This window comes from Tenrec ecaudatus, chromosome 14 (genome assembly GCF_050624435.1).
Source record: "Tenrec ecaudatus isolate mTenEca1 chromosome 14, mTenEca1.hap1, whole genome shotgun sequence".
Taxonomy (NCBI): Eukaryota; Metazoa; Chordata; class Mammalia; order Afrosoricida; family Tenrecidae; genus Tenrec; species Tenrec ecaudatus.
Genome location: NC_134543.1, coordinates 31,371,283 through 31,394,657, shown reverse-complemented (window position 1 = coordinate 31,394,657; position 23,375 = coordinate 31,371,283). Strand labels below are relative to the sequence as shown.

Sequence of the window (23,375 nt, the reverse complement as noted above, 5' to 3'; positions counted from 1 at the left end):
TTTTCTTTCTCCTCTTTGGATTTGGATTTAGTTAAATAGCCTGCTAATTGTCTGGCTTGTAGTGACTTTGATCTTGTTAGTTAGGTCGTGGAACCTGGTGGCCCTAGAACATTAAAGCGGCAGTTACAGGATTTTCAGCCTCTTGGAGGTTTCTCTCTTTCATAAGCTATTGAAGGAGCCCTGGGTGCAGTGTAGCACTGATGAGACACACAACTTGCCTCTAGATCTTTAATGCTCCCCCCCCCACCATGATCCCAACTCTACCTTAACAAATCCAGCTAGACCAGAGCATGTGCACTGGTACAGATAGGAATAGGAAACACAGGGAATCCAGGACAGATAAACCCCTCAGGACCAGTGGTGAGAGTGGCAATACCGGCAATAGAGGGAAGATAGGGTACAAAGGGAGAATTGATTACAAGGATCTACACATAACCCCTTCCCTGGAGGACGGACAACAGAAAAGTGGGTGAAGCGAGATGTCGGACAGTGTAAGACATGACAAAATAATAATAATTTATAAATTATCAAGGGCTCATGAGGAAAGGGGGAGTGGGGAGGGAGGGAGGGGACAAATGAGGAGCTGATACCAAGGGCTCAAGTAGAAAGAAAATGTTTTGAGAATGATGATGACAACAAATGTGCTTGACACAATGGATGGATGAATGAATTCTGATGAGTTGTTTGAGCCCCCAATAAAATGATTTTTTAAAGTAATAAAATAAAATTAAAAAGGAGCCCTGGTGTGCTGTTAGCACTGGGCTGCTAGGCTCAAGGTTGGGCTGCTCACCCACAAACTGTTCCAAGGGAAAGATGAGGCTCTCTGCTCTTGTAAAGATTTGCGGTCTCGGAAACCAGAAGGAGCAGTCTACTCTGTCCGATAGAGTACTGAGTCAACACCAACGCGATGGCAGTGGGTGGGTTTGTTTGCTTTGGGGCTATATATATATATCTTTTAAAAATGATTCAAGATGCCTAAGAGTATTAGGAACATGGATATACTTATACTGGAGGGTTTAAAAACCAATTGGAGTGTGTTCTATTACCCTTGCCTATTTTCCAAGGAATGCTCTAAGGCTCTTTCATACCTTCATAGTCCTAAAAAGCCAGAGATGCATAGATGCCAAGTGTCTGCTGTAAAATTACTTACTATAATCAGATTGGACTTGGGCTACTCTTGACATTTGGCTCCTGTGGCTTAGTTGGGCTGCTAGCTGCAAGATCTGCAGTTCGAAACCATGAACCGTTCCTCAAGAGACAGATGGGGCTTTCTACTCCATAAAGAGTTACAGTCTCGTAAACTCACAGGGGCAGCTCTACCCTGTCCTTAAGTGACTGCTGTCAGTCAGCATCGACTGGATGGCAGTGAACTGGGTTTGGTCTGACCGCCCTACAAGCATAGGGAGCGACTGAGAGGATGGCTCAGCCCTGGGCAGTGTTTCCTTTTTGTTGTGTGTGGAGTCACTGTGGGTTGGAAGCAAGTTAGTGACACCTCACACCCAACAGCATAGTTCTCTACAGAAGACATGTTTGTAAGTCGTTCGTGTTATTGTTGGGGTGGCTAAGGGATAAACTGCTCTAAGTGGGAACAATGGGCCAAAGAGTAAATACACAAACTTGTATTTTTGCTAGATGTTACGACGTTCCCCTCTAAATGGGTTGTATTCGTTTTCTTTTCTACTTGTATAGGAGACAGTAGTACGATTTGAAAGCATTCACGTTTGTTGACTAAAATGTGAGAGGCAAAGAAAGATAGGTGTGTATATTTTGAGACAATACATATGAGAGGGCTTCAAACAGTTCCTGGAAAATGGCATTAAAATAGAATGGAATTTTCCCATGACTGTTCGGAAGCCCCTTTGTACACGCATTCTCATAGGAGGGACATGGAACAGGCCAGTTGGTGATCTCGAGCCTTTCTGTACCTTGCTTTAACCTTTCCCCCTTCCTTACTCCGTGTAGATCACAAAATTTAGCACATTTAAAATCCCAGAGTGAGACCTCGTGTGAAGGAAACTTAGTCTGGACATCTTTAGAATTCGAATCATTCACTAAGGCTTCTGTGAGTCCCAGCTCTGTCCTCATTTTGATAAGCGAGTTCACAGGGTTTTAGGAGAGTCAACCATGTTGTGGTCCCGTGGAGCCTCGCTAGCCTGAGTGAGCAGGGTTCCCTTCTGGTTACTTTTCAGAAAGAGCGGGTGATGATGGACGGTTCTGCTGTGAGAGCTGAAGTTTGAATGTTACACTAAAATTCCCTTTCAGGGTTTTTTTTCTTACTTGTCAGTATCCAAGAGCACCATTTTTGGCTTTTAACGTGAATTTACCTCTGGTTGTTAAAGATTCTTAACACATTATTGGGAAGATTGGTGATTTATGTAAAGGAATGATGGCCTGTTTGCTACTTAATTGTTGCTAGCCCATGCTTCTGGTACTTACCTGGGTTTTTTGTCTTTCTCAACAGCAACAATGGTGTGGCTGGTGAATATGGCAGAAGGAGACCCAGAAGCCCAAAGGAGAGTGTCTAAAAACTCAGATGATAAGGCACAAAGTAGGTGACTTTTGCTTGGCAATTTCTTGGTTGTTTAGGGTCATTGCCATCTTAACGACCTAAAAGTGGACTGTTGAGCAATGATTTTCGTTTTTTTTCCCCATGGACTCCTTGAAGGATCTTTTGAGAGCTAGCATAGTACCAAGTAGATACACATAAATAATAAGGAGTACCTAGGATACCCAAAACCTAACAACAAAGTCCAGGCCTCTATTTTAAACATTGTTGTCATGAATTACATAAAACCAGCTTGAAAAAGTTCATGTTGAAACAAACCAAAAGAACTCTCAATGAACCTGTCAGACTGAGAGTAACTTAAATACAATGTTATTTGAGATGCAGTAATGTTTAAAACTGAAAGGTTGGCGATTCAGACCTACATAGTGGCTTACCAGCAGAAAGACCTGACATTCTCCCCTAAAGATTACAGATAGAAACTTCTCTTTTTATTTATTTATTTATAATTGTTGTATTAGGGGCTCATACAACTCTTAACACAATCCATACATACATCAATTGTGTAAAGCACGTTTGTACATTCATTGCCCTCATCATTCTCAAAACATTTGCTCTCCACTTAAGCCCCTGGCATCAGGTCCTCATTTTTCCCCCTCCCTCCCCACTTACCACTCCCTCATGAACCCTTGATAATTTATGAATTATTATTTTGTCATATCTTTCCCTGTCCGATGTCTCTCTTTACCCACTTGTCTGTTCTCCGTCCCCCAGGGAGGAGGTCACATGGTGATCATTGTAATCGAGCCTCCCTTTCCAACCTACCCTCCCTCTACCCTTCCAGTATCGCCACTCATACCACTGGTCCTGAAGGGATCATCCACCCTGGGTTCCCTGTGTTTCTGGTTCTTATCTGTACTAGTTTCCATCCTCTGTTTTAGCCAAGCTTGCAAGGCAGAATTGGGATCATGATAGTGGGGTGGGGGGGGCATTTAGGAACCAGAGGAAAGTTGTATTTTTCTTTTCTTTTTTTTCCTTTTTATTTATTTATTTATTTATTTTGAAAGTTGTATTTTTCATTGTTGCTACATCACACCCTGTCTGGCTCATCTCCTCCCCGAGACCCCCCTGCAAGGGGATCTCCAGTGGCCTACAAATGGCTTTGGGTCTCCGTTTCGCATACCCCCCACCCCCCATTCACTATGGTAAGATTTTTTTGTTCTGATGATACCTGATCCCTTTAACACCTCGTGATCACACAGGCTGGTGCACTTCTTCCATGTGGACTTTGTTGCCTCCGAGCCAGATGGCTGCCTGCCCACCCTCAATCTTTTAAGCCAGACACCATCAGCCCTCTTCAACACATTTGCCCATGCACCTGCTTTGTCTTTAGCAGTTGTGTTAGGAAGGTGAGCATCATAGAATGCCAATTTAATAGAAGAAAATATTCTTGCATTGAGGGAGCACCTGAGTGGAGGCCCAATGTCCATCTGCTAACTTAATACCAAACCTATAAATATATCCACATAGATCTACTTCCCCATCCTCATATACAAATATATTTGCATATGCACATGCCTTTATCTAGGCTTCTATAAATGCCCTTTGCCTCCCAGCTCTTTCCTCTATTTCCCTTGACTTTCCTCCTGTCCCACTGTCATGCTCCGTCCCCACAAGGGTTTCAGCAATTCCTCTTTGCTACACTACCCTTGCACATGCCCCACCAGGCATCCCACACCCTCCTCTCCACCAACTTGGATCACCCGTTGTTCCCTTGTCCCTGGGCCCATCAACACCACTTCCCTTCCCCCACTTCCTCCTCCCCCATGTCCCCCGCCACCATCGGTTCCGCCATTTCCTCCTCCTGATTGTTCATCCAGCCCATCTCACAGAGACAACATGCGCAAAAACAAGACAGAGCAAAACCAAGCAACAATATACAACAAAAAAAACAATGACAAAAACAAAACAAAACACAGCAAGAAAGAAAAGCCTTTAGTCAGCTCAAGGATTGCCCTCCAGTCCAGCCTGCTGGGGCACCACGCCCTGGACCCAAAGTCCTCCTTCAACACTGCCGCTCCATTCCCTTGCCATTCTGCTGCACGCCCCAGTGCCTTGCCTCGGTGTGTCGGGATAAGATCGGGTGCAATTCCCACACTGTGTCTCTGCTGCTGTCCTCTGTAGAGCTATGAGTCAGTGAGGGGCGTCATGTCTCATAGTGAGGCTGGCCATGTGGTTCTCTCTGTGGACTGACTGCTCTAATTGGGGTCATCATCCTCAAGGCCTGGTGGGCCAGGCTGTGCTCCACTCTCTCCTCCTCCCCCTTCATCTGCTCTGGTGTGCTCTGATCAGATATGTCCCTCTCCCGGAGCTGCAGATTCAATGCTGTCTTTTGAAATAAATTCTTCTTGGGGGAGGGGTACAGATAGAGACTTCTGTAGCCTTTTCTACTTCATCACTTGGGTCGATAGGCATCAAAATCATCATCAAAATCATAAATTTCATTTATGCTAAGGAGATCATTAAGTCGATGTGCTTTTCCTGGAGCATTACAATGATTTAGAACTGAAGTTTGAGTAGCATATTTATAGACTGTACAGAAGATGTTTAAGAGAACATAAGTTAGGAGTTATTTTTAGAGAGTATGTGACAGTAGCATAATATAGAAAGTAAAGAATAGACATTGAGGGAAAGAGAAATGGCTAACTTTATGAGGAAGCTGAACAGCAGAGCAAGGATTGGGGAAGAAGAGAAAGAGTAAGCCGCAAAAAAAACCCCAAAAAAACAGTAAGCCATAATTGAGTAGCTATTTGCCAAGGAAAGAAGAGTCTAGTTTTCATAGAGCCAAATTAGCATTTGAGAAATTGCAGAGAGGCAGTTCAATCGGACTATGGCTGGGGCCCCAAGATAATCAAAAGAAGCAGGAAGTAAATTGGAAAAAAATGCCAAAGGTGTGATTAATGCGTTCAACAAAGGGTTCACCTTAGGAGCCCTCGTGACATTGTTGGGTAAGCATTGCGCTGTTAACCACAAGGTCAGTGGTTCAAATTCCCCACTGGTTCAAGGGAGAAAGGAGAGGCCACCTGCTCCCATGAAGATTTATAACCTAAGAAGCCCTATATAGGGTCACTTTAGGTCAGCGCTTCTCAACCTGTGGGTTGCGACCTCTTTGGGGGTTGACGAACCCTTTCACATGGGTCACCGATTAATATCAGTAGCAAAATTATAGTGATGAAGTAGCAATGAAAATAATCTTATGCTTAGGGGGTTCCCACCACATGAGGAGCTGTGTGAAAGGGTCGCAGCGTTAGGAAGGTTGAGCACCACTGGTCTAGGTAAACCATCCATGACAATGGAGTTGGGATGGGTTGTTAACCTGGAGGGAGTTAAATGGTTAGTTGACCATGGTATATGAGGGAGTGTTGAAAGGTACATGGCAAAATTCCATTATCTTTTACTGGTACTTTATATACGATGTTGGAAGGACTCTCTATATTTGGTACATCAAGATTTCATTCATTGGACAAATGTTAGTTGAAGACCTCTGTGCTGGCTGAGCCCTGAGGATGTGACCGCAGGCCTGGTGGTGCTGTGGTGATGTGCCGGCTGTTTCTCAACGCTCACCCTTCAGGAGAAAGACGTGGCTTCTGCTTCCGTAAAGATTACAGCCTTGGAAACCCTGTGGGCAGTTGTACTCTGCATCAGAACTAATGGACCTGGATTTGGGTTTCCGGGCTGTGGACATAGCACTGAACAAGAGAGCCTCTTCTCGGAGCTTCTAGCCAGTTTGGGACGATAGATAGTAACAGCTGAGCCCATTGCTACCAAGGCTGTGGAGAAGTAGGAATGGCTATGGAAGTTTTCACTAGACGTGTCCCTCATCCAGGAGCGCCTTGCAGGAGGTTTCTCTGAGGCAGTGACTGGAGCAGTCGGCCGGGGAAGAGCGGGAGAGCTGAAGCCGAAGGGAGCAGGAGCGGTCTGCGCTGCAGTGTTCCTTCACGGATTGCTGGTGGTATTTTGAATGGGATGGTTCATTCTTCACCGCTCAGTAGGGGAGTCCCCTGCACATCCAAGTAGGAGAGTTGCCATCCCTCTCCCAGTGCTCCTAAACCCCTCATCCTGTGCATTTCCAAGCATCCGAGCTAGATGGGAAAACAGCCCAGTGCTCTAAGAGGTCACATGATGCGCTTGAATTCCGAACTCTCTGTCCGAGAGGAGGGTAAATAGTCATCGGTAAGACAAGAAAATTTGGGCAATGAAAAATTATGGCAAAACAAAAAGCTCTGATTATTGCACATTCTAGCCGAAACAGAATAGTTGAGTTGGAAGTGCTATTGGCCAGGTAATGATGGTGTGAAAATGGAGCTTTAGTTGTGGAAATGGCCTGGGCACCAAATCTGTCCTGTGAGTACACAGGGGCAAGGGGAATCCAGCTGCACGCCAGCCCAGAGCCAATTGCCACAAGGCAGAGGTCAGCAGGCCTCCTCTGATTGCCTTCACCCTATTCTGACACCTGCTGTCCCTCCCACCGCATGCTACTTCACTTCGAGGTCAGCAATCCATGGCACTGGCCACACACAACTCCCAGACAATGCTCAACGATTGGGGGGTTGGGAGGTGGGGTGGGCGGTGTTGCTGCGGAAATCAAGTTACCACAAGTCAGGATCAGAAAATATGAAGGATATAGTCCTTCAATCTGGAAGCAGCAGCTCTCCTCAGCCATGTTGGTGAGTTCAAACTGCCTACCTTTCACCACACATACAAGTGGATCATAAACCAGGTCGACTCCCATCAAAAGTTTGCTTTCCCCTTACTCATCCCTCCACCATGAATCTGCTTTTCAAACTTAGTCTCAAAACCTGTGGTAAGTGCCATCAATTAAGAGACCCGCCGCTGCAAAGAACAAACCTTTGCAACTGCATTTCACAGGCCTGGGTTCTTTCCATCTTCCTAGTCTGCCGTCCTTAGCTTGCAGTGTGACAACTGTATCTCCAGTCATCAGATCAAGAGGAAGCAGTGTTCAGGCAACGGAAGGAGCTGTTGGTTTCTTCCTTTAAATAATCCAGCGGTTCTCAACCTGTGGGTCGCAACCCCTTTAGGGGCTCAACAACCCTTTCACAGGGGTTGCCTGATTCATAACAGTAGCAAAACAACAGTTATGAAGTAGTAACAAAAATAATTTTATGGTTAGGGGGTCACCTCAACATGAGCTGTGTTAAAGGGTTGCAGCATTAGGAAGGTTGAGAACCACTGCTTTAATCTCACAGAGTGATACATTTCTCCCGAGTTCCCAGTAGACTTTTTCTCATCATTAATTGGTTAGTACAACCTACAGTCCTATAGTCCAATCTAAGACATACTAAGCTTAGAAGTAATGTAATGTCCTGCTAGAAGGATCGAAACCTGTAAGAACCAGCTAACTTTGAAATAGAAGGGTGGGCACTGCTTCCTTATAATTTCCTTAAAGGTATTAAGAAGTTGTTCTAAATACCAGGATGTTTTCTCCATGTTCTCTGGAAGGCACAGAAAATGAGGCTCAGAATCCGGCTGCAGAGAACGATGATGGAGGCTTCAGTGAAGAGTGGGAAGCTCAGAGGGATAGTCACCTGGGGCCGCATCGGTCAACTCCTGAATCCCGGGCTGCTGTCCAGGAAATTCCTAGCAGCATACAACCGTCCATTGAGGATCCGGAGGAAAGTATGTGCACTCCTGCCACCTTTACATTGTCAAGACTCCCAAGTATGAGATGAATTGAAAATGTTGCTGTTTCTAAGTAATTCATAGCTTTGAGTGGGATAAAGCACTGATTGATGCTTTGCTCAGAGTTAAATTGCTTAATGGGCTAAATTCTGCTCAGTTTTGTAATTGGCTCTTTGTAAGTCTCTTGTTTTAAGTAGAAGAGGGTTTTCCTTTTTCATTTGGTTTATTACTATTTTGATGTTTTTATTCTATTGGCCTCTATGGCTGCAGCACATTTGTGTAAGAGCTCTCATTTCGTGTTGCGTGGAGCTCTCTGGAGCTCCATAGGTCAGCCTCTGAGGATGGCTGTGCCCTTTGTCTGCAAGCGCTGCAGCTTCTCAGAGCAGAAGAAGGGTTTAGGATGTGGGCAATAAAAACCAGTATTTCCTTGAGGTCTCTGCTTTGTTGTCACCTTGTAGATACAGGGTAACACTTGAGGCTTCCTGAGGGCCTCTTAAGAGTCTTCATCTCTTCAGTTAATTTGAGAAGTGTGGTTTATTGGGTAAGAAATTAGCACATTTTCCATCCAATTTATCCTCCTTTTCCCCACAAAAATGCAACTTCTGATGAAAGCATTACAGAAAGACAGTTGAATCATTTTTAATGAAACAAGCGCATCGATTCCTTAGCTCCCAAAATCGCTGATCGTAGCTGTGTGTTCTGACCCTGAGTCACCCGTCAGCTTGAGCAGAGCTCTTCTTACAGCGCACTTGGACTCTCAGCTGGACCTGAACTTTCCCACGGCACCTTCGTGATTGTGGTGCCTAGCTGCGTGTTCCAGATGTCCCAGCCAGCTGCAGCCTGTGACTTCCATGCTTCTTGGAAGCTAGATGTGATGCCTAGACTTACAGTCAGGCTTCACTTGCCCTACTGTTCCATATGTGACATGTCCATGTAAATAGCGTAGGTGCATATAATGCGTACATTACACATGGGAACTAGCCTCAGGCGAGAAGGCTTTGTGGAAGCCATATAATGCATGCATCGCTTCATAAATTGTTTATGGGTGGCACAGAGTTGCGCTTATCGCTAGGTTGTCTCCTCTCCATTCCTCTCCTCTCAGAGGTGCCTGCAGCTACAGACAGACGGACGAGCACTGCCGCGCGCTGCAGCAGTCTGGTTTTTCCAGTTTGTAGCCCCGCTGTGCTCATCTCTGTCTGCTTCACCTGCAGTTTTGTCATTGTGTTAAGGAGCATTTGCCCTCCTAACTTCAAATCAGTATTTTCCTAATCAGTATTGACATTCCGTCATTATCTTAGCAGCACCCCTGTGACCATCTCTGACTGCTTTAAGGTCTTAAACTAGACTTAAGAATACTTACTCCAAAAGTCTCTTTTATACCCAATTTTGGTGTAGAAGGCCCAAAGTCTCTTTCAAAACATCCATCCAAGAATCAGCACTTAACAGTTTTCTAAATGATACATGTAAAACATTTTTATTCACAGTGAAGGTAGTTCATCTGCTAACAGATATTAAAGTGAACTTCCACCAGATGGCATGCTGATCACAGGCTTGTCCTAAGTGGGCTCCTGGTAGACTCGGTGTTTATCAGAGTCAGAAAACAAGCCACTTGTTTCCAGAGTGGAGAGTTGACTCAGAGAATCTTTGTCTATAGCCTCAAGGGACAGAGAAGAAGATCAGTTTTGCTAGTTTCTGTAAGTGGAGGAAGGGATTTTAGTAGTAGAAAGGAAGCATGATAAATTTTAATCTGTTTTTAATGTTATAATCTATCAAAAAGATACTAGGAAATATTAATCATGGGGCTTTATTATTATATGTACATTAGGCACATGCTGCTAGCAGCCCTTCAGAGAAATCTTACAGTAAATATTTTGTATCATTGTTGTCTTTTCCAACCTCGTGTATGGTATACCACCCAGTGCCCCTCTTACTAGTAAACGTTACAGTCACTCCCGTCTGTTTGTTTTCAGAACTGGGAAAGGGAAAAGGACTTCTAGAGGAAAGCACAGAAGAGGCATTTTCATGCTTTTGGATTGGGCAGAGTCTAAGACATAGCTCTAAAGACATGATTCATAGCAAGATCAGATTAGTTGGACTTGATCAAGATGGAGACGCCGTTTAGAAAGGGAAAGCCGCACAGGCAGAGAGTGTTTGTGAGTTCAGTAAAGGTGCACACAGCTCTCGCACCTCGCTCGTAGATGGACACCCAGTTTAAGAATGAGCAGAAGATCTGCACAGACATTTTGCCAAAAAGAAATACAAGGGAGGAGGCTTTAAAAAGTGTATAGGGAAATTCCATTTTAATTCAGGTTTCCCATGAACTTTTTGAAACCCCCCTCTTGTAACAGTGCATCTCAAACCTCACTGCCATGGGGTCAGGTTTGACTCTGAGGGACCCAATAGGACAGGTGTCTTTCTCCCAAAGAGCAGATGATGGTTTTGAACTGCTGACCTGGGAGCCAGCAGCCCAACATGGAATCAACCACACCACCTGGGCTCCCATAATAGCGAATAAGCCTGTGAAAATATTTTGTTTGTTTTTTATTAATCATTTTATTGGGGGGCTTTTGAAAATCTTAGAACGATCTATCATTCTGTGATATTAAGCACACTTGTACTCACGTTGCCATCAACATTTCCAAACATTTTCTTTCTACTGGAGCCTTTGTTGATCAGTTTCTTTTTGTCTCTCTCCCTCCCACACCCTTCCACCCTCTGAATCCTTGATCAAGTATATATTATTGTTACTTTGTGTTTTACACTGTCCGTTGTCTCCCTTCAGCCACATTTTTGTTATTCGTTCCCTTGGTAGACAGGCTATATATCCAACCTTTTGATTGGCTCCCCCTTACTTCTCCCTTGCCTCCCCCGGCATCCCTCTACTCTCATGATATTGCTACTCCCACTACTGTTCCTGAGGGGTTTATCTGTCCTTGAAAATGTTTTCAACCTCAGTAGGAGAATGAGGAGCCGCTTCCGCCCTGCTGGAGCGGAATGTTCACAATAAAAAGACAAGTCTCACCGAGTGTTGGTTGGGAAGAAACTGAGTTCTTAGGCCTTGCTGGTGAGCCGCTTAGCCCAGCAGGCCCGCTCCTAGGAGTCTACACGCAGGGAATGAGCTCGGTGCGGGAGTGCTCACGGCCGCGCGCCTTCTTACAGCCCCACACCACACGGAAAGAGCCGAGTGGAATGGAAAACTAGTCAGCAACACAGTGGAATCAAGTGCAGCTCTGGAGTTTCACGAGTGAGAGAAGGCAGAAAAGAGCGTCGTTAGGATGAAATGCCCAGATCGGCGCATTTGTAGAGCAAGAGAATAGTGGTTGCCTGAGGCTGGTGGGGGGGGGGGGGGTCACAGTAGATATTCCTCTCCTTGGGGTGGTGGGACTGTGATCTTACACAACTCTCTCAGCGCTGCAGTTGTGAAATTGCACGCTACCAGTGGGAGAACCTTATGAGGTAGACTGTGCCCTGTCACTTTTATCTGTGTTCAGAAAATGAAGATGCTGCCTGGCCCCTAGGGGACCCTGTGAGACTTGACAGCAGGAGTGCTGGGGATCAGGTTGGCAGTCAGTAGGTGGCTCTTCACCGTGACTATTACCACTTTTATGCAAGGGTGCCTCAAAAAGTAAAATAGTAAAATTCAGTTGTCTGTCAGTTCAATTTTCCCTGAAGTTTTTGACATCTCTCACACCCCACCCACCCCCTTCCCCGAGCAGACATAGAAAATCAGCATTTTCTGTTGACGCCCAGGCCCAGCCTCAGCCACACAGACGCTGACATTCACTTGCTTTGTGAGAAGAAAGCCTAGCTTTGTGTGCGCGCCTTTAGGGACTCCAGTCAGCCAGTGTTGGGAAGCGTGAGGTCACAGCAGTGACACACGGTTTATACATTCATTCCATCTCTCCTCTAGGGGGCGTCAAGCTCGGATTGGGAGATTTCATTTTCTACAGCGTCCTGGTTGGTAAGGCCTCAGCAACGGCCAGCGGAGACTGGAACACGACCATCGCCTGCTTCGTAGCCATTTTAATTGTGAGTCTGCACAAGGCAGCTGGGCAGCGGTCTGAGGACTCTGTCCCAGGAGGCAGGCCTGTGTTAGCCCCAGTGACTCAGCGGTCCTGAGGACCCAGGGAGGGCTCAACAAGTCGGATCTCTGCCCTCCATGCTGGGCACACACTGCAATCTCCTGGAACCCGTTAAAACCGCGAGTCCCCACCCCAAGATGTTCTTAGCTAATTTCTGTTTTCACTTTGTATGTTTTAAAAGTTCCCCAGGATCGCTTCTTAGCCTTTTGGCTAAGATCAAGTGTAAAAGTTCCCCAGGATCGCTTCTTAGCCTTTTGGCTAAGATCAAGTGTAAAAGTTCCCCAGGAAATTGGAAGTCCTCTGGTTAGGATCCTTGTGGCAAGTCGAAGAGCCTAGAAATGGGTGAAGACAGCTCTGCTAGAGAGGAGGTTTCAGAGATAGCAGCGCCTCGAGGAGGGTTGTTGGGGAGCGACACAGCCTGGAGCTTCCAGTGCTACTGTGGGCAGCAAGTACTAGTTGAGAAAGACTAACGCGCCCTGCCCGAGCCCACAGAGGCCGTGGGTGTGGCCACAGCACGACCCCAGGGCTTCTCAACGGATTGAAGCTGGTCACTACTGAGTTAGCTCTTGCTGGGCTTGGCAGTAACACAGTGCTAGCATACAGCGGGTGAGTCAAGGTAGATGTGGGACGGAAGGAGAGCCTTGTACACATGTTTGTTTTGTGGTTACGTTTGTACTTTATCATGATATGTAACGAGTTAGACTTTCCATTATTTTCTTGCCTTTTTGAGGTTAGTTTTCTAGGTTTGACACTTTTTATTGATTCTTGTTTCTTTTCCGATGAAAATGACTTCCTGATCAACAGAAATAGTGCTAGTCTAGTCCGGCTCAGTAGCCAGCGCGGAGCTGCGTGAGAGCCGCGCGGTGCTGGGAGGGGCCGCGGGTTCTCTGTCCGCCTCCCTCTGAGGGCTCCTCGTTTCCTGAGCAGATCTTTGCGAAGCCCCATGTAGCAAAAATAATACCCCTTCCTCTGGGATTGTGGGTAATCCAGGCTTACCCCCACAGAGGCCATCTTCTCAAAGAGGAAGTACTTTTTAACTTTCATTTGTCAAAAAATATTTTTACCTATTTTCAGGGGTGACATGTCAACAATGTGTCACAAAGGAAAAAGAGAACATTTCCCTTTTATCAGGAAGCTACATTTGTTTTTAATGGCTCTTGCTCCAGGCCTCATGAAAACATGGGTCCTAAAACTCGTACAGGAAGGATAGTGCTCTGTGAATAAGACCAAGAGGAGACTGGTGGGCGGCTTTGCCTCTGTGACCTGCATGACCGTGTGTCAGTGTGTCTCTGCTTCCCTCCTCCGCAGGGTTTGTGCCTTACGTTATTACTCCTCGCCATTTTCAAGAAAGCATTGCCGGCTCTTCCCATCTCCATCACCTTCGGCCTCGTTTTCTACTTTGCCACAGATTACCTGGTGCAGCCCTTTATGGACCAGTTAGCATTCCATCAGTTTTACATTTAGCACATTGGCGATTGGAATCTTGTGGGTTTTCTCCGTTGACGGAAATAAGATCTTGGAAGGAGGACAAGAGCACTTTTCCTGTGCCCACGTGTAACAAGCTCAAGATTCCCAGGCAGACTTCCGGCATCTTCCTTCCACGTCTTTCTGACCACTTGCCGAGTTGGGCACTGACCGGCATGTGTCTACAGAAAACGGTTTGAACATACTTCACCGGGGTAGACTGAGTCCCTTGGTGCAGAAACTGCCAGGCTCGAGGGACAGACACAAGGAAAGTTGCCGGGTCACGGTGTTACTGTGCTTCCGCCAGCAGTCTGCCCTTGGTCACAGGTAGGTTTCCCCAATACTATGGACTCTCAGGATGACCACCTGGAAGTGACATGAAGTAGGGTAACCCTAACAGACTACCTGAAGCTGCATCTTGAGATCAACTCAATAAACCTGTATTGGATGAACCCCAGCCTCTTCCGGAGGTCCTGGGGGAGAGCAGGCTCTGGAGCAAAGTGGACAGGCGGAGAGGCTCAGGCTTTTCTTCTCCGTGTGGACTACATACTTGTCATTTTGGAATAAGGTTTTGTTTTGTTTTTTACCCCTTCCCCTTGCGTCACCTCAACTGTGTAGGTTGATTTTGACCACCGAAGCGCTCAAGGCTGAGCTGCACGGATTAACCACCCACAGTTGCCATTTATCCTGAAAGTCACAACCCAGCTTCCACATTCAATAACTTCTGGAAGTATCACTCTTAGGTGAATTCTAGATTTCCCCCCAAGTTGCTCCATTTTGGACATACTTGTCCGTTCATTTGCCCCAGACACCACCACTGTTTCCTACCGCCCCTTCCCCCTCACCCCCAAGCATGTCTCTTACATGACAAAGAAGACAGCTTTGTTGTAGCAGGTAACTCGGTCATTCCAGGGCTTTATTCTTTGTGTGATGCAGACTGTGTGCTGAGCCCGTGCAGTCAGCCTGGCTGTTGGCATCTCCAGTAGTCAGAGAGATGATGTGCCCAAAGACAGTGGAATTAAAGAAGAGTAAAATGGTTAGTGAAGAACTTCTGTCCTGACTCTTCTTTTTTGTTGTTTTTCTGTAGTCATTGCCTCTGACAGTAGGTCAGAGTTAGACTGATAGCTCACCGTAGGTGGTTTACGAAGTTGCTGACCAGTGTACCTCGGGACAAAGGGAGAGTCTGGAGGCGCCATTCCGAGGTGGGGCCAGGAGGAGCAGCAGTAGCCCAAAGAAGAAAGAAGAGGCCTCCTTAGCCTCACAGGGGGGTGCTTTGTGGTTGCCCGGCTCCATGGCCTCTCACATGCATCCTGTGGGAGCCAGGCATGGAGGTTCCTGCTGAGGTTGCAGCCTGCTTGGGCTCTGTGCTGTGAGGTCGGACAGAGCACTTTAACAGCCAACTGCTTGCCTGCGGAGATGAAAAAACGCCTGCTTTTACCACAGGGACCTCTTAGCCCTGGCGGTCAGAGTGCACCTACCGGTGAGAAAGGGCAGCTGAAGAAAGGTCAGGCTTGTCCGCTCTTCCTGCTGCCCCTGAAATGACCCTGCTGGGGGTTCTGCTTGGAACTTAGAGTATTTGTTTTTCTGTCCTGAGCCATTTTCTTAAAACTTTGGCATTTGTGTACCGGTACTGAATGAAGTAGAAGTAAAAATTCAGCTGGGAACTGTCTAGGAAAAATAAGTATGTAAAAAACAGTTTAGGGAGGTGGGTGCTAAGTTTTCTAATTTCTTTTTTTTTTTTTTTAATTAGTCTCCTTTCTCTAACTCTCTTCTCTCACATGTGGCAGCCTGGGCTTCATCCTCCAGAGTACACAGCAAAGCCACCTGAACCCCAGTTTGAGATCCCAAACAACTTTGAGGGAGTCCTGATCTAGAGTGGTTTATTTGGGCAAAGGTCCCCAAAGTGTTCTGTTTCTCATGACAAGGCCCCTCTCGGAAGATGTGTGGGTTGGTGAGAGAGTGTTTAGACCTAAATGCAGTACGTCCCATGGCGAATGAACACAGTAACTGTCACTCAGTGAAGAGGACTCGAAGTACTTTTTGATGACGATCAAAGACTAGAGCCTTCAGCATAGATTTTGCCTCAAGATGAAAGAGCTTCACAACCTGACCAGTAAGCAACATCACAGCAGGTGGAGAAAAGATTGAAGCCCAGGATTTCCTTTCACTTGAATCGCAGGCAGTGCTCATGGAAGCAGCACTCAGGAAATCCCGCGACTCCTGCACTGGGCCTGTGTCCGCAGCAGACCTCTCGCAAGGGCTCAGAAGCCACCCGGTGAGCCGGAGGCCTCGGGGTGCCTACCCAGCCACTGGCGTTCTCGGTTGCCTTGCATGCGCACAAAAGCTGAACAATGAGGAGGCAGCTTCTGAAGGACAGTTTGGGTGCAGACTATCAAATGTCTTAGCAGAAGAACGGACAAATCTGTCCTGGGAAAGCCAGAAGTGAGGTCCAGTCTGAGAAGACAGATTGCTGACTCATCCTGTCATGTTACCAGGAGAGACCAGTGCCTGGAGAAGGAGCTTTTCAGGGGCAGCACAAAAGAGGAAGACCCTTGGTGAGATGGATGGACACAGTGGCTGCGACAGTGGGCTCAACCATCAGGACAGTTGTGAGGCTGGTGCCCGACTGGGCTCTATTTCGTAGGCTTACGGAACCAACTCTGCAGCATCTAGAAACGAGCCACGTCTCTGCCTCATTTAAAACCACACAATCTTCAAATCTGAGGTCTCAGCCACACAGCTTTAACTTGACCTTCTTTTAAGAACTCAGTTCATTAGTTTCCCGAAGTATCGAAATGCTAGCCTCCACCATGAAAAAGGCTTTGCCGTCAGCACACAGCAGCTGGTGCACACATGATGGATGGCTGGGCCCCCTTCCCAGGCAGGGGCAGGGGCTGCCTGGGAGCTGGCCAGACGGCTGCTGGAGCAGGACCGGCTGAGCCACCCTGCTGAACAGAACAGCAAAACAGAAGAAAAGCTGCCCAGCATTGGGCTTAGGCTGGGTACAGAATAAACAGTATTTTTATAGAGTGTGGTGCAAACTGGCCGTGGAAATGCCATATTTGGAAGAGGTGTAGGGGCATTTTGTTTTGTTTTTCCCCAGAAAAGAAGCACTTCTTTTCCCCTTTCTGAGCCTCACTAGGCGGGGGTGATTTCAGGTTGCCACTCTCAGTGTACCGCATTTCCCAGTCAGGAGAACCTGGAGAGAGGGGAGCTTTCTGAGCACTTTATTAATGTCACTAGGGAAGCAGCAGAACAGGTGAAGATAGGATACCTTCACTTTTACCTCCTGGGCTCCTTTTTTTCTTTGAATGTCTTCCTGAGTTTCAAAGCCCCCTTCCATAATCGGTGCCCAAACAAAGGCATGTCTACTCCTTGGCCTCCATGTGTAAATGTAATCTTGATCGTAATTTGCAGAGTCTGAAGCAAAAGGCAAGCTGCCAAATGCGGTTCTGCAGGGTTCTTGAGCAGACACCTAAAGGGGGGCTGTAATCTCTGCAGTGCAGGGATCCAAGGGTCAGACCATTCCTGATCTAATCCTGGGAGGAACAGAGCTCCAGCCCCATCGGGGGGAGATTTGTCCAGTGTCTGGTATGTTCTTGGCATGGCAACAAAGAGTCCGATAACATGCTCAGAGCACGGCCCTACTCTTCTCTGACAGAGCGCCTTTTCCCCTCAAATACTGAGTCCTTGGTTGGAGAGCCCTGCCCCTTGGACAGCCTGTGCCCGCCCCTGCCCCTTGGACAGCCTGTGCCCGCCCCTGCCCCTGCAGTTGCAGTAGGCAGTAGACACTGTTCCCTCAAGGAGAAAGGTGAATCAGGAAACTGTTGGTATAAAGATGGCTTGATTCTTCGCAAAACTCCACCTGTGGTCAAGAACTCTCTTCACTCCGTTGTCTCGGGACGTCTGGACGTCAGCACTGGCTGCTGAGGCGGCAGCATGGCCTGTTGGTCATTTGAAACCTCAACTCTGAATTACAGAGCAGCCTGGTGCTGAAATGAACCCCCTCCTGAATGTCTAAGCCATTCCCAGGGGCCTCAGCCAGGGGTGCCTCTTGCTGGATATGGGCCCCACTGAGCCCTGGCAGCACTTCCGGTTGGCCTATGTAGCAGGAAAGACTTCCCAGAAAGCCATTTTTTCTTTTGAAGTCGTCGCTGAAGCTCAGCAGCCTGTAGTGCAGCTGTGTCGGGCAGTGCTTGCAGGGATGTCCTGGAGGTGCTGGAACGGGCCTCAGTCAGCGGAATTATCTACCTATGTATTTGCTGTGTGGCATTTGTTTCTGCAGAAATCTGTACATAATTCAGACTGTGAATACATCTTTTTTTAAAGACCTTTCAGACCCTTCAGTAACATTTTGAGAAATGGTTGCAGATCTCGCTGTACTTGTCATATTAATAAAGACGGCATGAATCCGGCTGTGCCCTTGGTTTTTACATGGGAGTGCTCAGTGTGTGTCACTGGGAGAACTCAGACATTGTCGAGACTGTTTAGAAACCCAGACGCGTCGGTCCCACCTTGCCCTGAGACGACTGCTCAGAGCGTTAGCAGGCCAGGCCTCTGAAGGGCCTGCGTGTTAAATCTCCTAAAAGCCTCCAAACGCCTCTCCTTAATACTGAGTTTCTGAGAAATAGTTGCTCTAGAAACTTTAGATCACGTTCACGTAAGACTGTCCGGACAAGGTCTTCCAGTCCTGCAGGGAATGTCTGAAATACAGATGTGTCACATGGCACTGGATTACCTTAAGAAAAACGATAGTCCGGTGTAGGTCACACTGATGGGGGAAGGCAGCTCTATATTTATTACCTGGGTAGAGCATAGACTCTCCTCCCACTCTGCCTCCAAACTTGACGGGACCTGTTTCTAGACTCACCCAGTGTCAGAGAGTATTGGTTAGATGCAAGTTTGTGGGAGGAAAAAAAACACAAAAATTAGCCGTTGACTTCAGAAGGGTCTTGTGGGCCTCCAGAAGCAGGGGGTGATGCCCCCCCCTTGGGCATCGGAGGCATGACTGTGCCAGATCTTGCAGGCAGTGTCAGGAGTCTGACAGGCAGAGCATTATGGGCCGGCCACCTCAGCCAGAGGTTTGATTTCCAGGCTCCCGGACATGTACTCTGGAGAGAATGGAGAGCGCTTGAGCAGGGCGAGCAGCAGGAGGGACGCTGGGTTTCCTGTAAGGAGAGTATCTCGTAGCCCCGCCCACCAGGGCACACTGCGTGGACGCCCCTGACAGTAACAGTGACATGACAAGCAAGTGCTCTGTTGGCTTAGGTCAGTAGGACACAGGGCGGGTGTGTGTGTGAAGACTAAACCAAGTGTTGAGCTGAGTTTGGGGAAGAGGGAAATCTCTTGCGTTGGCAAGAAGACAGACACGAGGAGACAATCTCAAAGGAGGAGCTGTGTGGGAGATGCCCCGAGGACATTGGCTTTTGAATCAATGGTTGCGCTCACCAGAGGGAAACCCGACTGGCTCACTGAATCTGTTTCTGTACTTACACATCCCTCCTTCAGAAAGCGACGTGTAGAAACCATGAAAGGGTGGCTGACTAACTCAGTACTCTAAGGCCTGTCAACAGCTACAGATTCGTGCGCTTGACAGACGGAGGCCCTTCTCTGACGGCCCCCTGTGCGGTGCTCTTAGTGGGGTTGGGAGGAGGCCAGGCGCTTGGAAGAAGAGATGGTTGTATGCCATCAATGTGATCTTGATGCAGAGAGGCAGGAGAGCTGCCCCATGGGTTTGCCTATGTTGAAATCTATAGGAACCTATTGCCACCAGGCCTTTTCTCCCTTAAAATTGACAGTGCAGCAATGAATATGGGCTATTGGTAACTTAGCTAACATCGCTCTTTCACACCAAAGAAGAAGGTTGTAACGACCCTTCACCCAAGATGAACCTGCAGGTAGAGTTCTAGCTGTGCTTGCTTTTCTTAGGTAACCAAGCTTGTCAGAATCCCTAAGTTTGGAATGAATGTCACAAAAGAAAATTGGTTAACATTATTGGATGGGAAACTAATTTGCTCTGTAAACATACACCCGAACTACAGTAACACCCCCCCTCCCACACACAGACACACACCTCAAAAAACACTAAGCTCTCTGAGTGGGGCTTCAAAAACGTGTAAAGATTTCATTGTCTTCCATTTTTTCCATGCATTTTTGAAGCCTCTGGGTATTCAAACATCTTAAGATGGCAGTGACACTGGCCCCTTCAGTTCCATGGTCAATACTGGGAGCCTAGAGAAAGATGAACCAGTCCACTCCCATGAAGGCTGCCTTGGAAAACCCCTAGCACCAGTTCTGTCCTGTCCTGTAGGGTTGCCGTGAGCCGGAAGCAACTTGATGGCAGTAGGTTCTTTAGTTTCTAGTGAAATACACGACCGACACCTGTGGGAATTTAAGTGAATAAGGACTAGTAAGTCCCCTTCCCTGCAGTGTCTTTCGCCATGATGAACACTTGAGGAGGCTCTGGAGTCCCTACCAGGAAACGGGAGGTTTGGGATTCAGACACCTTGTCCACACTAAGAAAAGGATTTATTCCTAAATAAGTTTTCTTCTACTTACTAATTGGCTTCACCTTAGCCCTGCAGTTAATACCACCATTGCTTAGTGATACGACTGACTGGCTTTAACTCGTGTGGACCAAAGTGACCGTGGCTGCTTCAGGCTGTGAAGTGGAATTTGCTTCACCACTTAGTTGCCCGAAGCCCTGTTTTGGGGCCTCCTAACCCGCTGCCCCTGCCCCTCCCAGGTCAGGAGTCTTCCTCTAGTCCACCACCCCACCCCCCCATCGCCATCGAGAGGGCCATGCCCTTGGCAGACCTTGGACTTGAGGGCTGCCCAAAGGAAAGGACCTTGTGTGTCAGCTCCACCAGGCTGCCGCCCCGAGGGGGGGGTGGGGGCGTCTGCTTTCACCTGGGTGATCTTGTCTGTGCCCTGCAGGTCAGGGGTGGAAGAAAGACAAAGAGTCTCAGAAACCCAGAGGGCTTAATAGTCCTGAGTCCCCAGGGGTGCTAGGACTCCTAATTGACTTGATGGCAGTGAGAGTGAGTGGTACTTGGTTTGGGGCCAGGCCCGGGGGAGCTAGGCCCTCCTACACACTGTGTCTTGGGGCTCAGGTAGCATCTGGGTTGGTTCGGTGGGTTTAGAAGCTAATTCCATCATGTCTGTTGGGGGAGCCCCTAGCCTTCATGGGGATCTGACAAGGAAACGAGCGCGTGGTGATGTCCTTGAAGATGCAGGAATCGGCCCGCCTGACCCGGTTGTAGGGAGAGGCCCTGTCCGCCCCTGCTTTCTTGCTGGGTAAGGATTCCAAGCCCCTTCGTGGACTGTAGATACATTCGTGAGTGATTCAAAAGGCAAGTTCCTGGTTATGCAAACATACTTCAGATCCATCAAGGCACTCTAAACATTTGGTCATTGTTGCATGAATTCAGTTTTAAGTCAACCAAAAGTAGCACACGTTGCCATAGAGCCAATTCCAAGGACCTTGTATGTCAGCTGCACCAGGCTGCTGGTGTTTGTGGGTTTCTGAGGCTCATGAGGAAACGGGTGATCCTACCACACGTGCTGAAAAGCAGCAGGGCCCATGCATGCGAGTGGTGGGTACAGGTAGTGCAGCCAACACGGGTGACCTGGCCCTGGGTGACAGGGTTCTACCTGTCTCTTCCTGGTGACACCCAGTTTTCTGGTGGGTAGGGAGGTGGGTGAGGTCTCAGCATTTCTCTGGGGGACCCCCTGCCCCCAAGGGCTGGAGACGAGTCTGGGCCCCAGCTCATCAGAGGAACTCTGCCAGCCCACATGTTTCCAGCAGCCCCTCCCTCGGCTCGCCCTGCCACTCCTGCTGGTCTCCAACGCATTCCTCTTGTGCTCCAAGCCCTTCCTGGCCAGCTGTGTCCCCAGGATTCAACCTCAGGCTGGGGAGGAGCTGTAGACTGACACACACACACACACACACACACACACACACACACACACACACACACACACACTCTCTCCATTCCCCCACACAAACTTTCTCCATTCCCCCAGCCTCTCCCTACCTGCCGTGAACACACTTCCTCCATCATTCTCAGAGCAAGGTCCAGCCAGGTCTGCAGGCGCCGGCCGTCCACACGAAAGGAAAGCTGGCCCTGGAGAATGTGCACACCGGAACCCCTATGGCAGAGGCAGGAGTGTATGCACCCAGGCCTTGGGGAATGGCATTGGGTTTCCCACTCCCACAGGTGTGTGGATTGGGGTTCTGTGTGTTAAGATTGTGGGAATACAGTCCTCAAGTTGTTCAATGAAAGCTTGGTGCCTGTGGGTGAAGGAGGGTCTGCAGGAGGGGATTTCCATGCAGACTGATGTAAACAACGTGTGTGTGGCAATGCATGTTTAAGTCTGAAAACATGAGCTAATGTCCTTGTTTACTAAGACTGTGAGTGAAAGAGCTCCTATTTATAAACAGGTGGTGAATCCAAACAAGATGCCTCCCAGGAGCATGTGTGTAACATCTTCAGAGGTATATGGATTTGTCTTGGGTCAGAAGCACTGCAGGAAATACAGGCGGACTAGCACGCTTTTTTTTTGCTCTATAGCATTTTCATTGATTAATTTTTCAGAACCAGGGGCCCATCTGTCTTCCTAGTTTGACTTCGTGATAAGGCTCTGCTGAGACCTTGCCTTGTCCTGCCCCATTGAACCAGTACTACGTTTTCATCTGCTGTGCCTAGTGCAGGACTGCACTGCACACCCTGGGTGCACCCACAGGCACCAGGCATTTGTTGAGCTACTCCAGGACCCACAGCCTGCCTTTCCCCTTCCTTTCTGTTCTGGCTCCAATCTGGTTCTCCAGGCGGCTGTCTCCCACCCCCACCCCTGACTCCCACCCACCTCCACTCCCATCTCTCACACTTCACGCTGGCGTCTTGACTATGTGGCACGCATTAGACACCATGCCACTTAGTGCTGCTCCAGTTCTTTCTCTCTGCATGGCCTTAATGCCTGGGATACGGAGAGAGCTACACTTCGGGTCCAGGTTTAGTGATGAGACTCCCCCGCCACAGGCCGGGTGGGTGAGTGGCAGCCGCTTGTCAGACATTCCAGGCACTGAGCTCCTGACTCTGGTAGCCGTGCATGTTTCCAATGCTGGTTGGGTATGGCGGTGAGGGAGGACACAAGGAAGGTTGATATGAGCCGAGAAGCTGTCAGTGCCAGGCTAAGGGACCAAGTGTTCCAACTCCCTCCTTCCCTCACTTAACCTTGGAATGGTTTCAGGAAGTTTGTGGAAAGGTCCCGTTGTCTTCTCAGGCCACCTTGCCATGATCTCTTTGAAGCCCCCTCATATTATGGGACATGGCTCTGCGTGTCAGAGGGCAGGAGAGTTTAGTGAGTCAGTGTCGCAATCTTCACACGTGAAGTGTGCTGTCTCCTGCCCCCTTGGATTCTGAGTGGACTGTGGCATAGGTCCTCTAACTTTTGCAGTGAAAATATTTTCATATTCAGGTTATACTATTTGCTCCTAAGTCTGTCAGTCGAGTTTGTTGGTACATAGCGACATAGGTAGGATGGTTCTTATTTAAAGTCAAGTTTCTCGGTATATAGCCACATATGGAGGTGGTCACATGCTTTTCTTACTACAGTATATATTT

General features: G+C 48.0%; 1 protein-coding gene across 2 annotated transcripts in view; it reads left to right on the top strand.

The window, feature by feature from the left end:
* The window catches only part of PSEN1 (presenilin 1), a 64,580-nt gene extending 46,421 nt beyond the window's left edge, over positions 1–18,159 (top strand). For both annotated transcript variants that reach the window (XM_075532136.1, XM_075532135.1), the window contains exons 9-12: positions 2,462–2,548; positions 8,024–8,200; positions 12,114–12,232; positions 13,594–18,159. In XM_075532136.1, the coding sequence (XP_075388251.1) occupies positions 2,462–2,548; positions 8,024–8,200; positions 12,114–12,232; positions 13,594–13,749 (539 nt within the window). In that variant the 3' untranslated portion in view covers positions 13,750–18,159. The remainder of the gene's footprint in view (positions 1–2,461; positions 2,549–8,023; positions 8,201–12,113; positions 12,233–13,593) is intronic.
* The last annotated feature ends 5,216 nt before the right edge of the window (positions 18,160–23,375 follow it).